This window comes from Catharus ustulatus, chromosome 7 (assembly GCF_009819885.2).
Source record: "Catharus ustulatus isolate bCatUst1 chromosome 7, bCatUst1.pri.v2, whole genome shotgun sequence".
NCBI lineage: Eukaryota > Metazoa > Chordata > Aves > Passeriformes > Turdidae > Catharus > Catharus ustulatus.
The window spans coordinates 35,726,427-35,742,786 of NC_046227.1; the positions used below are offsets into that span (position 1 = coordinate 35,726,427).

The 16,360-nt window shown below is 38.4% G+C and overlaps 1 protein-coding gene across 1 annotated transcript in view; it reads left to right on the forward strand.

The window, feature by feature from the left end:
• ARHGAP15 (Rho GTPase activating protein 15) overlaps nucleotides 1-16,360 on the forward strand; it is a 321,465-nt gene that overhangs the window by 31,739 nt on the left and 273,366 nt on the right. The window contains exon 3 of the mRNA XM_033064260.2: nucleotides 14,671-14,745. Coding sequence (XP_032920151.1) covers nucleotides 14,671-14,745 — 75 coding nt within the window. The remainder of the gene's footprint in view (nucleotides 1-14,670; nucleotides 14,746-16,360) is intronic.

Sequence of the window (16,360 nt, forward strand, 5' to 3'; positions counted from 1 at the left end):
TTAATATGCAAGCATAACTCTTCCACTTTGAAATTTTGAACTTGTATTTTCCTTAGCTAAATACCTTTTCAGAGGCATTTTCTGTAGAACTACTATTACTCCCTTCTCCTTCATATTTTGCCAAGAAATGATGGAAAGTTGCAAAGCCCACAAGGATGGAAGTTTCAGAGCTGTGTTTGTGCCCATTAATTTTCTCTTCTATGATATTTTCCCATTTTCACTCTGTTTGACATTGAGCCTGAGCTTTGTTCCTGACTCGTAGCCTATGGCAGTGGAACGGGGAGATGAGACATCACGGAGATGTGGAGCACACATAAAAAGAGAAGATGTGTAAAAACTGAAATGACATGGCAGCTGAAGCAGCTTGTTGCTCAGCTTGGTTGCATGTTTGAGTGGAGGAAGCGAGGTAAATTGTGATATGTAAGAGAATAACACTCGACAGGGTGTATGGTTGTAAGGTATATGGATGCTCAATCATGTGGTGAGGCAGAAGGCTGAAGGACAAGCGCCTTCAGTATCCGCACAGTCTGTGGATATCCGTGTGACCTACAAAACAGGGGGTGTTAGGCTTGCAGAAATATCACTTGCAAAGCAGATCCAAGCCATTTCAAGAAAATTCCACCTACACCGTTTGGCTACCTCTTAATCTTTCAGTAATTATTAAAATAATGGTGTTTAGGGGGGGAGAAAAATCACTGTCACGCATTTCTATGTTCATTCCCCCCATAAATGATGAACTCTCACAGTAGTCTATACACAAACAACCATTTTCACTTCCCACTGGTTGTACTTATTAACCTATTAGAGATACATGTGCCTTTATGCTAATTTTTCTGAACATTTGCAACCACCACTCTATCTGTGCCTGAATGGCTTTGTGTAATGGATCTGATGATCTTCAAATCTGGGGTAGGATTTATTTAGGTCAGACTCCATTGACAGCATTTTGGATATTTGAGCTGGGAAACGAATGGTCCTTTGTATACTGACAGTAGAACATTTTAAGATGAATTTTGATACTTTCAGAGACACATGGAAAATAGTTTGTGAATTCGTTTCTATGGCAATGTGTAATAAGTGACTGAAGGAATTATAATTTAGGTGGATTTATCTTCCCTTATGCTCCATTGCAATTCACACACATGCTTAAACCTGCAAGGTATTTAAAAAAATCAACATGTCACAGTACACCAGCCTCCCTCTGCCTTCCTGGTTGCATGTACACCTGCAAAAATTAGGGAAAATATCCCATTTTTGATTTGGTGACTTTCCTCACAGATAAAGAGGTGATTGTATAAAATACAAGGTACTGCAAAATCAACTTCATTATTTTAGCACGTGGAAACTGTAGAGTCCAGATAGAACAAAACTATCTCTAAGGTGTGCTGTGCATTCAGCAGTTTATAAATCCATAGTCACTGACTAGGCAGTGACAAGCTAGAAAGGCTATTTTAGCTAATTGACTGGTTTTTGTCATGGCACTTGTTATAGGCTAAGACAGGTCCTTTACACAGTGAAAAGCAGCCAAATGATAAAATGTGTACAAAACCTTCCCTACAAAACTGATGCATTCCCTGTGCCCTGATGGTTTCCAAATTCTTTAAGTTCTGATCTCTGTGCACAGGAATAATTTCAATAAACTTGTTTTATCTTTATTTTTAGCAGCTTAATTCTGTGCTGGTAAAGGCTCACTGCTAAGATGGTGAGGCTTATAGAAGTGAGGCAAAAAAAAATAGAATAATGAATAAATATTTGTGGGGTTTTATGTTTGTGGTTTGTTTGGTGTTTTCCTAAAAGTACATGGCTTGATTATAAGAAACTGATGATGAACTTTCTATCCTATTAATGACTAAAAGCTTGTGGCATGTTAATTTCAGAAGAAATTAGCAATATCTGGCAAAATTTTAGGAAATCCAAATAAATGTCTTACTAGAACTGTATGGAGTTTTCTGAGATGGTCTATGCCTCTTAATTTAAACTGCAAATATTTAGTTGTCATGGAAATTAAAAAAATTTTTTAAAGTGGCAATCATTATTCCAGTATTCAGAAAGGGAAAACGGCATGACTTGGAAAATTTTACAGTCAAATTATCCGATAAGAGTATTTGGTCAATTAATGAAAAAATGTTCCAGGGTTCAATTAAAAAATAGGAATATCATTGATGTCAATCATCATAACTGAACAAACAACAAATTTTAAAAAACGCAAGCAAATGGATTATTTTTGATGTGAGTCTGATTGGAAAAGGAGACATACTTGGGAAGTGCAGTGGAAGTTTTTAAGTCATTTGACTTAATAGTATGTGACATTCTGATTAAATATTAGTTATATGCTGTATCAGTGAAGCACACATTAAATGGATTAAGAACTGATTAATTTACACGTTTTGGAAAGTAGTCCCTGGGGAATCATCATCAACTGGGTGAATTTTTAGAGTTGTTCTCCAGGGACTAGAATTAAGCTTGACACTAATCACTCTTTTTATCCATGATATAGAAGTAAATAGAACAGTTCTAACAACATTTGAAAGTAAAGCAAAGATTGATGGACTGGCAAATAGGTCTGGGTAAAGGCACTTGTGGAGAGTGATCTGGATAGCTTAATGGCTGAAAGTGCATTTTAATTTATCCAAATGTATGTATATATGGGAAACAGGCCATGCTGCACCCAGAATTAGGAACTGTGCTCTGGGATTTTGCTGTAAAACGTGGCTTTTGTGGGTGTTTTGGGGTCAAGAAGTTTGAGCTGGCCATTGTGAGTGATAATGAAGCAGGAAGATGGCAAATGCTCGTGTCTGTCAGTGGTACTGATGAGTAGAAAGCCAGAACAGTGATTCTAAAATAATGAAGAGGTTAGGAAATAAAAATAAAAGAGGTTAGGAAAATTGTCTTGACAGTGAAGGACCTACAGACCTCAGCATGTTTAAAGAATTGACAGAAATTGAAAGGGAAATTATTTCACTCTTTCCTACATTATGGGACAACATTGGGCACCAAAGAGTTCTTTAATGAAGTGGGAAAATGCAAGATGAAATGTCAGGAAGTTGGAACCCCCCCAAAATAAAATGAGAATTACAGGACATTTTGCAAAAGACTAGTGGGAAACTACCAAGAGAATTGATAAATTCATGATGTTTTCATGCCTGCAAACAAGAAATGTGTCCCTTCCAGGGAGATATCAGAGAGACATATCCAGCATATGCTAAGACCAGCATAGTTTGGATAAAATATTTATATAAACATTTTCATAAATGATTCCATCTTGATTCCTCATCCATGTCATGGGGTGGAAAAGCAAAGTGATCCAGTGGCAGGTGCTGTTTGAAAGCCTTTGTTGGACTGGGAGTGAAAGAGGAAGAAACCAAACACAAAGTGATAAATCAAAACCTTTTTCCCTACATTGCATGATGTATATTTGTGACTTTGCTGACAGTGTGGTATATATGCATGTACAACAGGATATATGCACTGAAATATGCAGTTAAAGTCCTGTTTTCATGTGCCATCAAAGATTCTGACAATATTTAATTCATTTGTTTTTCTTGAGTTGCTAGTTGGTTCTTTGGATTTTTTAATGAATTATATAGATGTATAATTTTGGGTTTTTTAAAAAAGGAAATTACTTCTCTGGAGTAAATGCAGCCTTTATGCACTGCCCACATCTTGGATGGCAGTGGATGATCTTTTTATTGCTGAGAGTATTTTTTGTTTTATTGTTTTGAAAAATAGGTGACTTTTTTTTTCTATCAGAACAGAATTAGGAAAATCAAATCAGGGGCAATTTTCAGTCTGTCTAGACGCTTCAGAAGTTTCAAACAGGATAATTCCATTTCTTCCTTTCTTTATCTGCTGTGTTAGCATTATGTGGTTTGCTGTCAGTGTGATGCCACAGGAGTAATACCAGGAGGTCCAGTGTGCTTGGATCAGGAATATTCCCTGTCCTCAGTGTTCTCTTCAGGACATGGCCTAACTTGTGGAGTTGATCTTTTTGAAATGTTTCTGTGTCTCTGAAGGGCAAATAATGAAATAGCACTTAAGCAATATGAGGAACACTGTTTTGCAATTCTAGTTCTAATTTTGCCAAGACACAAATAGATTGTACTTTTTCTCTTTCTACTTCTTTTTTTTTTTTTAATGTCTATGACAAAGAATCTCATCAAAAATCCTGAAACCTGATACAATTTTGAAGAGCTAACTTTGGTATTTGAAAAACCCCCAACCAAGCCCTAACCTTTACATCATCATAGTTTTACTGTGTCAGCAAGTTGTGGTAAAAATGCTAGGATATTAATTTTGTGTGAAATAAAGGCATATTGTAAGTGGAGAATCCCTGAGCTGGGTAGCAGCACTCACAATCACTGCTGTCTTACCTGCTTTGCTGCAAGGTTGTGATTAAACATAAAACTGAGAAATCTCCAAGGAAGAGGGGAGAAAAGTTAGGCTTTCAAATATTTTCATTCTTTTCCTAGCTGAATATCGTGGTGTCAAATCTAATAGGAAGGAGTTGTCCTGCTAATTGACCTTTGCAAAATTACCCATTTGCTTAAAAAGCTACTTGAAGTAGATCAGTTATTATCTTGATTACTCTTTCTTTCATGTTAATGTTTATAATGGCACCTGGGAAAATCTGTTTGAAAACTTTGCTTCATTCTTTCTTGTGATGCATCTGTAATTTGGTTCTCTGAACAATGCTAATAAGCAAAACTGACTTTTTAGAGATTGCAGGTCTTGATGATGTGAAAGACTAATATGAGCCAACAGGACTGGGGGACAAATATTCACAAGCTTATTCAGGTTATTAGTGCAAAGGGAAGGGAGAGCAGGTGGTAAGTTAGATGGTCATCTAGATATTATCAATCTGACAGGTATCCAAGTGGTTCTGTATTACAGTCTCTAATTTTGGTCTCTGAACAGTTTTTAATAAGATTTAGCTATGGGGTTGTCAGCCGTGACCTGTGTTAGAAGATATTCCTTTCAATCACACAAAAAGGTTCTTTGTGAAAATTTCTGCACTGAGGAAAACAAAGAACTTTCCATTGTAAAAGCCAGTGTTTCACCTCTTCTTTGCCTGGAATCCACAGCCTAAAAGCTAGAAAGGAGGTGGTCTTGGTGGTTTCTTTTCCCTTCAGATTAAAGTAGTTGAACTAAGCTCAAGAGTCAGAGCAAACCACTTTTTATTCCGATTCTTTGATTTTTGTCACCGGATGTTCATAGCGACTATTTTGGCTTGTGTTCTGTATAAATCTAATTTCATTCTGGAGCCAGGACTTTCTCGGCACTGCTCCCATGAAACTTGGACACAAGGATTTGACAATATGTCCAGACCCAAACAGATCAAGCAGCCACACATGAGCGATTCAGCGGAGCATGCTCAAAGACAAGACTGATGTCTCCACACAGCAAACAATTCTCTGGGGTAGGGACAGCGCGCTCAAATCCAGTCACCCCAGAGTAAACACTAAGTTAGACACAGCTTAAATGTGCCTCCAAGCACAGCACACTGCTGACTCCATGAGAGCCCCGAGCCAGGCTGCAGATCCAGCCTTGTAGATTTATCTCTCTTTCCAGCCTGCTCGCACGCGCCCGAAATTGTTGGAGAATTGTTGGGGTGTGCTCAGCGAGGGGAAGGGGAAGAAAAAAAGATAAAAAAGCACTTGTTGGAATAATTTTATCGGTATATTTTTTGGGTATTTGCAACTCAGTTTCTTAATTTCCCATGCACGTTTGTAAAACTGATAGTTTGTTCACCATGGTGTTGGTAGGAAGGAGGATTCCTGTAAGACTCCACTGGAAATACTCACTGCTTGAGCACTCTTTGATTTCCCCTTCCCTCCTTCTTCTGAAAGTTTGGTTCATCTAATCAAAGAGCAGAATTTCTGTGATTTTCTATTGACTCCCACACAATGTATGACGAACAACTAAAGAATGGATGGCTTGTGGAAATACCTTAGGATTTATAGGCACAAAGTTCAAATAATTTCAATAACAACGTAAACAAAATATATCTTTTTAGAATACTTAACAAACTATTAATTTTTTAAAGTAGCTTATTTTAAGCAATAAAATTATTGTTGATGTATGTTGATTTACTGTTAATTGAAATAGGGAAGAAAATGATATTTTAATTTTAAATTGCTGCTCTGCCCTAATATAGCTGCAATAATGTTGATTTTTGGACTTGGAAAAAAAAAAAGAGAAACTTTTCTTATCGGCAAAATTATCCAAAATAATCTCTTGTTACCAAGTAGAGTTTTCTCAGTTATTGTTTCAAAGGGCAATGACACAAGTTAAAATGGACCTTTGTTGAAATCACTGATTTCCTATCTGCCTTTACTGGTGCCATGGCTTCCCATGCAATATTTTGTTCTGAATGGTATGTATGGAATGTGCACTGAAGTTTAGACAGATCTGGGTTTAGTTCACACTGCTTTTGATACAATTTGGTTTTGGTTTTTATACACTTTGTCTACTGAGCGGTGTGCAGTACCCAAGGTAGTTTCAAGGGAAGTTGGGTATCAGAAGTGGGAATCAGGGTAAACTTGGCAGTGCCCTGGCCAATGTGGCCATGGCTGTGCTGCTCTGATGCTTGAGCCACTTTGTTCCCAGTTAACCTGGGTGCTCCTCCACTGCCATGGGCGATGGAGAGTATATTCTTACACAGGAATCCTTGCAAATTTTTTGTATCATCGCACTTTGTGTTTCCCCCCCGAGCACATCCCCCCCTCCCTTTCCATTCCTGGCACATCTATGTCCACAGGTGTTATTAAGTGTAGGGTAGCATGTGGTGCCCATGCTTCAGTGCTATTGCAGAGGAAGGACTTCCTACAGGAAAAAAATGATCACTTTCAGTATTTTGCAGGCTGCCCATCTAAGCCCATCATTGCCTGGCATCTACACACTAAGGGCAAGGATCCAGCGAACTTGTGAGTGGGCACCATGCCATCTGAACAGATGGGCATGGAAGTAGGCAGCCAGTAGACCATGTATGTGCATCAACTGTGGGTGTTGAGGGCAAGATTCCCAGTGGAGAATGTCCAAACAGCTGTCTGGCCTGAGCCAACATGCCTACGACCAAGCAAAAGTGCCATCCCTAAATCCTGCTGAGTTGGATTAACCTTCAAAAATAAAAATTGCTTCTGCAGTAGCATAAGGTGAGTTTTTGGCTTGTTTAAATCCGAAAGAAGGAATTAGGTAGGCACGATAAAGCAATGTGCTAATGTGGGGTCCACTAGAGAGGACTGAGCATTTGTCTAGGAATATTAATGTTATTTTCTACAAGGGTATTTATATGGCAAACAGCAATGGATGACTTGCAGGAGTGTGACATCAATGTTAATTATGCTTTTCTGTAAGACAGTCCTTTCAGGAGAGAGCTTTTGAGAGCATTTTGATTCTAGTGTATGTGCTGGATGTGATTTTGTAAAGGCAATTCTTGTAGATGTTTTTTGCACATTTACTTAGTAAGTTTTAATGATATTTTTTTGCTTTCCTTTAACCCTGAGACTACAGTTCTGGGGTGCAATTTCAGGTCAGAGTTGCTGACACAGTTTGCTGTCACAGCTGAGTTCTCACATTTGCTGTCTTTATTTTTCTAAGATCTGAAGGGGACATGAGAAGATATCATTACTCTATGTCTGTATTAACTTTGATTTTTACCTTTTATAGCCATAATATCAAAGAGCAGTTTTGCAGAGGTAGATGTCAGAGGCGAAGAACAGTGAAGCTCTGATTGTTATTGCATTTTTATTCCTGCTGATTTTACTCCATATTTCCTCCACCATTGCTGCACTACTCATCTGTAATTTTACCAAATCACCTGCAGTAGTTTAGATAAATATATTCAAATATCACAGTGAACCAAAAGTAATGACTGCATGATGAATAGAATGATCAGAGTAGGAAACTTATCAATACATTAGATTTCATAATATACCTTTTTCTGTACGACTGGATGAATGCTGTCACTGTGTGTACATTGCTGCATTTTGTTGCATATTTTGTTGCATACAGGCTGTAACAGAAAAGGCAAATAGAAATATATAAAAAAAAACCCCACTTTTAATATTCCTTCCTGGAATCGATGAGGATTGTATGTAATACAATTAAAGAATATTGAAGGTTAGAGACTGGGTCCCAGTTTGATTTCCAGTAGGAAATCCTGCAGATTAGAGGCAGCACAGCTGTTGGTTCCTTTGTGATAGTTGGATCCCCAGGTACACAAATCCGGGTGACCCACAGTCAAATTTAGAGCAGCCCCAGGATTTCTTGAACACATATGGGTGGTAAGAACCTTTTGTAGCTGCCTCTTCTTCTACATAGGCTTTTGGCACTTCTCCTACTCCTGAAAATGCTAAAAACGAAGCCAACTACATCAGCTGGGACTCCCTCAAAGCAAGGATCAATTGGACAAATTTCAAAGGCCATTTGAGCGACTAGAGAAGAACAAAAGGGCTCCCACTCTAGGGAAAAATCTGCTCCTGGGAAACAGCAAGCCATTAATGGAGAAAAGTACCAGGGAAGGCTAATTCTTGGACTTAAAATATTAGTTCAGACTAGATACCCCAAATTTAGAACATCCCTCCAATAATTTGGGGAAAGAAGGCAACATAGTTTCAAACAGGCTCTGCTTTGTAATCAAACTTGTGATTAATGATTCTCTGATCGCAGAGAATGAGCTCATCTTAACACTGGGCTGAAATTTAAACTAGGATCTGAGTAATTATTTTTGCTCTTCTTTCATGAATGAAGACAAATGGAGATACTCCCCCAGCAGAGGCACCACAGTGCTCATCTACAGCAAGTCCTGAAGCCAGGGAGCAGCACGCCCACGTGGTTATATTGCCTTGATAAAAAATACCCACCTTCACAGGCTCGGATACAAAGGAGGACCCTCGCACTGTGGGAAAGGTCTATAGGATTCTGATTTATAAGGGAGCAAGAGGTCAAGGGAAGCAAAACCATTATCATTATTTTCAGAGGCTCTGGAGATGTGAGCTGAGTGTAGAGGGCAGTGTGCTCAAAGGGAGGCACGCAGGGCGAAGGCAGCACAATCCTGCTTGCTGCTTTTTCTCTTCCCCCCGCCGATTTCAGGCTGCAGATTCTGCTGAGAGGATGTCATATGTAACATAGGCCTGCGAGGACTGTGAAGTGGTTTTCTTATTAAATGATGCATGGAGAGATTATCTGGTCTGCAGCCAGCTCACAAAAGCTCCATCCATGCAAGTTTCTATGCCTGAGCAAAGCTTTCGGTCACCTGCGCAGTAATGAGTTTTTGGGAGCCTGGGGATGGAGGGTGAGGAGCAAATCTCAGCTGGTGGGGGCAGGACTGAAACTGCACTTTGTGCTTCTCTCTCCTGTAAACCTTAGAAAAAGGCAGAAGGACCTAATGTCATATTATACTGCCTTTAGTCTCACTGCCTTTTATCCTGAAGAAACCTCTTTGAGACAAGGAATGGGGGAAAAGCAAACATGAACCATGTGGTTCTGATGTAATCCTCAGGAGGATGGTGTTAGGAGGACTCCAGGGCATGGTAGGAGTGCCAGTGGCTGTGGGGAGAGAGCCCACTGGGACATGGGGCTTTCCCCAGGGCTAAAAGGAGTCCTCTACTGTGATGGCACAGCTCAAATGCACTGGGAGAATCTGCAGCAGTCTGGGGGAGGAATGGGACAGTTCATGCTGTTTCTTGACATCCTCTATTTCTCTATAATGGACAAAAATTTCTTATCTGCTGAAATGAAATGAATAGAATTGAATAGTGTGTGTCTTGGAAGGTACCTCATATGCCATCCAGTGCCACCTCCTGCCATGGGCAGGGACACCTTCCACTGTCCCAGGCTGCTCCAAACCCTGTCCAACCTGACCTTGGACACTTCCAGAGATGGGGCAGCCACAGCTTCTCTGGGCACCCTGTGCCAGGGCCTCCTCACCCTTGGGTGAGGGAAGGATTTCTTCCTGACCTATAATCTAACCCTGCTCTCTGTCACTTTGAAGGCTCTCCCAATTTTCATGTCATGAAATGCCCTTGAAAATGACAAAGGAACATCTCTGAGTGGGGAGGCCTGTGGGATTTTCTCAGTGCCTTTCCTAGCTGACATGAAATCATATCATAGCTCAGCTGTTTCCAAATAATTTCTGTAGATAACAATGGACTTGCCATACTGCCCAAGACTGGATCTTGAAAACAAGTCACTTTGAGCATGGCAGTGAGTGAAATGTTACAGGATTCTCCTTGCCACTGCCATTGCATAGGTATCTTTGAAGGGACGTGGCCATTAAGAAATGCTACAATACATTTTTGTTAAGTTTCTTTATCTAGGCGATTATGAGCTGTCATTGCAGTTTGGGAGTGACTGGGAATGAAATGACCACAGACATCACTAAATCAGGTGTCACCCCTCCTTCTCTGTTGAGGGAATGGTTTCCACAAAAGTTTATGTGATTCGTTTGTACTTTTACTGCAAAACTTTCAAGCTGCCACCAGTAAGTTCGATCCTGTAAAGAATGGAGTGTTCTGGCCCTGATCCAGAAAAACACTTAAGCCCACTGCAGAGTGCTTTGCTGGATTGGGTCCAGAGTGGAGCATCAGGCACTAGTAGGGCTCAACAGTAGGGGATTTCTCTCTTTTTCTAGTTATTTATAAAGGAATCTCCACATACGTGATTGCAGTGTCGGCAGGATGAAACAAAACAATAGTTAAAGCCCTAAAAAAGAAAGGTCAAACCATGAACAGCATGAAAAGGTTTTGGTAGAAATCTATCAAACCCTCCATGAGAACCTTCTCCTTGGCAGAGCAATACTGTGAATGATGGAGAAAACAGCAGGTAGATGCCAGCTTAGGGCTTCCCATCCAAAGCTGAGCTCTGTTGGACCAGGTGCTGCTTGTTTGAGAAAACCATGGTTTTCCCAGGCTACTTGTAGGTGGTGTTTGTGGATAAATAATCTGTGGTGAATAACTTACTTGACAATCTTGAAAGCCACCTAGAAAGGTCACACAATTATCTTAATTACTCAGGGATACAAGTGAATTCAGAATGACATTTCAGGAAATAATTAATTGTCTGTACTTTGCACTGGAGCAGCATTTTGAGTAATGCTAGTTGGTTTTGTTAGGTTTGGTTGAAATCAAAAAGAAGTGTGCTGCTTCTCGTTGACGAGATGAATTAGGTTAGAAATATGCCTGTAATGGGAAATAAAAAACAAATGGATCCTCCAAGTTTCTTTTTAAATCAATGCCACACTGTGTGATGAGAATAGTGCTGACTTAGCCATGATGAATCCCCAGAAAAAGAGGAAGAATTTAAAGAACAAATGGGAACGCAGAGAGAAATTAAATGAAACATCAGGTTCCTGTGTTTTACCTCCCTGCTAAAACAGCAGCTGTCAGATGGTTGTCCCTTCACACCGGGGTACCAGGCACACAGAATGGAGGCTTTGCCTTTGTGGGAAGGATGATGACGGATTAGTGCTTAGATGCTGAAATAACTCTGGTAGGAGATGGATCCCCTTTAGCTAAGGGAAGGGGGGGCAGCTCAGGCTGAATTTAACAAAACCAGACTTGCCCACAGACTTGCAAGCGCTCGCAGAGTGGATTTTTAGTGCTGCAGGTGACATTGTTGCTGACTGAAGAATGTTCATCAAATCAGAAAACTGCTGATAAGCTGCCTTTCCCAAAAAGGGATCTCACGAACTTCTGTAAACCTCTGCCTTTCGCCGTACCCTGGGAGGTGAGGTGGAGGACTTGTGACAGATATTATTTAGGTTTTTCTTGAGTTTATTAGGGTAATCAAATGATGCTATGGAGGAAAAAAAATCTCAACCTCTGTCCTTTATGGTCTATCTATTAAAAACTGAATGAAAGAATGAAAATAGCAGAGCTAACACCTCCCTTTAAATATTTTGGTACTTCATTGAAAATTGTGAGCATATTGAAACGTGGCCACCTTGCCTGCTATCACCTAGGTTCTGCTGAGAATATTTTAACTATCAACCTGATTTATCTTAAGGGAAGAGATGTAACAACTCATTCAATGGCATTTGCAAAATAGACCAAATTTCTATCAGCTCTAAAAGAAGATATTTCTTCTGATGCTACTGTTTTGTGTTTTTTTCAAGTTGTTTTGATTAATTTTCTTTAAAGTTCTATTTCTAAACCAAAAGGCTGGTAGAAATCAGTAAGAACTTTATTGAAGTTTCCATTAATTCCATTTGTGAGCCAAATATTTGGGGTGTTTTTCTAGAAGAGCTGGAGCTTGGCTTACATAGTTGTGGATTTTGGTTGTATTTCTGGAACTAGGTTCAGACTTTGGAGCTCCAGGACTCTCTGCATGAGATTGCAGGTTGGTGGACTACCAAAAAAGAAGCACCTTTTTAGCAAAAGTATCAATTAAATAATTGTGTAAGAGGTTCATTCTTTCCCTTACCTTCATGCAGTTTTCCCTAACGTTTCTTCCTTGCATACACAAAGAGGTTTCTTAATGGGTATGGTATCATCCACACCTGGAATTTTATTTTCCTTAACTGTTTCATATTTCCTGTAAATCTCAAATTGTCTCTTTTAATTACACTACCCCAACAATTTGCTAGGCCTATAGAAAACAGGACTTTTTGCTCATATTTTTCATTCTGTTGTGGACGGATTTAGGGCTCTGGATGAATTCCTTTTTAGCAAGTATCAAACGCGAGCATTTCCTTTGCCGATGCTCTGATCGCTGAACCGAAGAGCGGCCGAGAGCTCTGCTCGGTGCTCCACACTCCACAAAACTGCACACAGGGCCCCCAACAGCCACGTGGGGCTCCTGGAGAGAGCAGCTGAATGTCAAAGCAGCTGTGGAGTGGTGGTGTGCCTTGTTATTTAATTTGGGTGAGTGAGGAATATATTTGAGAAGTCATCGCCGGGCAATGCGCTCTGTTGTATGTTAAGGAATAATTAGAATGTGGGGGATCTGGGTAAGAAAGTTCCTGTGATCTAGACCTGAATAGTTTAGCTATATGTCTCAGGCACTACAGAACCTTCAGAGTTGTCTAACAGTAAAGATAAAGAAAAAGATAAATTGAATTAATTTATTTTGAATTTATATACATGTCTCTGCCTGCATTAATATTAAGCTCCATCCAAAATCTAAATAGAAAGACTGTAATCTTAGAAGTTCTCTCAATAGCATCAGCAAATCATTCTTGTTTACCCTACATGCTAATAAAACAGGAACATGACACTCCTGAAAACGAGATTGCAAAATACAGAAAATGTGGTCTGACATTTTTTTTCTCCCCAAAGGAGGGACTGCCACTAACTAAAGTATTTCTTATGAAAGCTCGATTGCTTAAGATGCAGAATATTAAGAGAGAAAAACACTTTAGGACACAGCCATGTCACCAGCTGTTACTCACCCTTAATGAAATTGTTAAGTGATATTCTTCATAAATAGGTCAGAGAAACTTTTGAATTGTGAAGAATGTTTTATCTCTTTCTTTGAAATGTTTGTATTAAATTTAGAACTGGTAATTCATTAAGCTCATTAGCTCTGACTAGGAGAGTAGAGCAATATCTAGGATATAGATTTCAAGGCTTAAAAACCTTAGTGCTTACAAATAAACATGAAAGCAATGTGTGGAGAAAAAATATGGGATCATAATATGTTTAACTGTTTTTTGAGCGTGGCCCTCTGGATTAATTAAGAACATTTTCTATATTCAGACACTTGAATATAAACAGAATACATTATGACTTTTGGTTAACTCTCTTTTAATAGGGGAAAAGAGAATGCATTACGATGAATATAGTGGAAACTAGTTGAGACTGTATTTTGGTGTTTGCTTTGTGGCTTCAGCTAAAAGAGGAAATAATCACTGAATTTTACAGGACCTCAGCTCGTAATTATTTTTTTATTGCTATTGAATTTAAACAGTAATAGTTTCATATATATATATACACATACACACTTGCACACACTTTTGAGTGATCTGCTCTTTTTTGCAGATTTTAAGGAAGTAAAATGCTATTGAGCTCTGCCAAATGCTTGATTTGTGAAGTAACTTTTATTTCATTTTAATAGTTTCTTGTATAAAGCCATAATTTTTCAGAATTAAGTCACAGTTGATTACATTGTCTTCCTCAAAGAAAAGGGAGAATTGAAGGAAATCAAGAACTCAGTATTTGGGAGCAATTTTAAAGTCCAGTATTGCTGAAACCTTTCAGTCATTGAGTCCTTAGAAATAGCCTTTAAAGCAGTTTAAACTTGCTGGATTTTTGTGTGCTTGTGCCCAATTGTTTTATGGTTTCCACATTGACTTGCTTTTCATGGCCTTGAGGTTACAATCAGCAGCTTTCCTATTTCTCTAAAATGGATTTGAGAGCACCTAACCAGTTAAAGCATTTTTAAGATTCCTAATGGGAAAAAAACCCCACAATTTAGGTTATTATTATCAGCTGATTAATTTTTAGGTAACTTTGCCAATGTGACATCACAAAGAAACACATCTATAAGAGTTTTATACCAGAGTATATCAGCTGTATATTTAAAATGCCCAGGGCTCAGAGGAACACCATAAAGAAACCCCAAACCTGCACCCAGGGCATGCTGTATCTGCCCTGTAATTTAATTTGTTGGTCCATCTTTACCTGCATGTGTTTGAATACTCTCTGAATGCAAATATTTCCTCTTCTTTTTCAGATAAATCGTCACAGAAGAAATCTTTCCCAACACAACTTGACATTTACAGACATCATCACTACCCCGGACCCCACGGTAAGAAATTGTTCTCCAGATCTGATAAATCACTGTGGGTATTTTAAAGGTTTGTAACAAAAATGCTGCACTTGCTTTGCTAAAGAATGAATACATGAGGATTTGGATGCCTCAAGATGTTAAAGGATGTGAGGGACTGTGATTAATCAATAAAAAGAATAATTTTAGAAGGTACAAAGTTATTTATATGGCTGGACTTTGCTGTTAATTCAGTTGTGCTCGACTGAGGTTTTGTCTGTGTTAATATTTAGTGTAAAGGAATGTGATGAAATCTTTGTCCTCTCCTTGCCCTTATTAAGGTGTTTTTAATATTAGTACTAATTTGTATAAGAAATATTATAATGAAATTAAAAACAATAAATTATTGACATTAGAAGAATCTAATGGGAATGAGAAACAGATGTTTTTCTGCTAAAATAAAATGAATATGCAAATACAGATTAATTAAAGAAAGGTTGGTATCAGCAGTACTGTTACACAAATTTTTCAGGATTAGGTACGTTCAGAAGCTTTGAATGATACACAAAAAAATTATAAAACTTGTATGTGACACAGGGATAATAATGTTTCCTTATAATTTCTAATCATATTAGATCATAAAAATGAGAGCTTTTTTTAAAAAAATAATATATATTTAGAAACTCAAATATTTACACTACATAATCTCATCTTTACTATTTTTCTAAAATCAATTTTAAAAACAAATCAACACGAACTCCACAAAATAATTCCATTTTCCTATTTCTATGCTAATTCTTCAGGGCATTTTGGGTCATTTTCTCAACCTTCCACATGTTGAAAAGGTGCAGGAAGGGCAGCAGCTTAACAACAGATGATGATATTTATTGAGACAGAAACAGAATGTATCATTAGGATATATTTGGAATTCTTTTCAGTCCAATATCATCCATGTGCAGAAGTATTGCAAGTTGATCCTGAGCTGTCCTAGAAGTGTTTTCTTGGAAGAGAAGTAGCATAGAAAAGGAGATATTAACAGATATTAAACAAGGGGAATGCAGCACCCCAAACAGAAATTATAAAAATATTGGGGTCGTCCTAGATGTATTTTTATTTGAATTTGTGGTAGTTTTTGCATAATTCCTTTATATTAATTACAGAGAAAACTGCACATTATAAATTAGAGGAGGCCATGCTACTTTTATTTAAGGACAGCACCTGTACTAATTCAATTAAAGCAATATATGGGAAAGAAGTTTTCTTAGCATTGACAGGGCTCATATTAACTGAAGCTCTTGTAGTTTTCTACTGTTCAGTTTTGAGCCATTTAATTTACAGCAAATGGTGGATTTTAGCTATGCAATTTTATATACCCAATATTTGTTAGTAGATTTGGTATCCTAGCTGAATACAAGTATAAGGACAATATGACTGAGCAGCAACATTTCCATTTGAAATCACATCCAGTTCTTAACTTCCCAAGATTGACAACAAAGGTGATTCAGATCTGATGTTGAAAAATAATATTTTCCTTTAGTTCTGGTTGGTTAAGATAGCAATTTGAGGAAGTGGTTGGTAAACTTTGAAAACGTGAGATTTTTGGGCTTGATTCAGAGAAGAAATCAACAACTTGAATGGTTAGCCAGTGCTCCTCCCA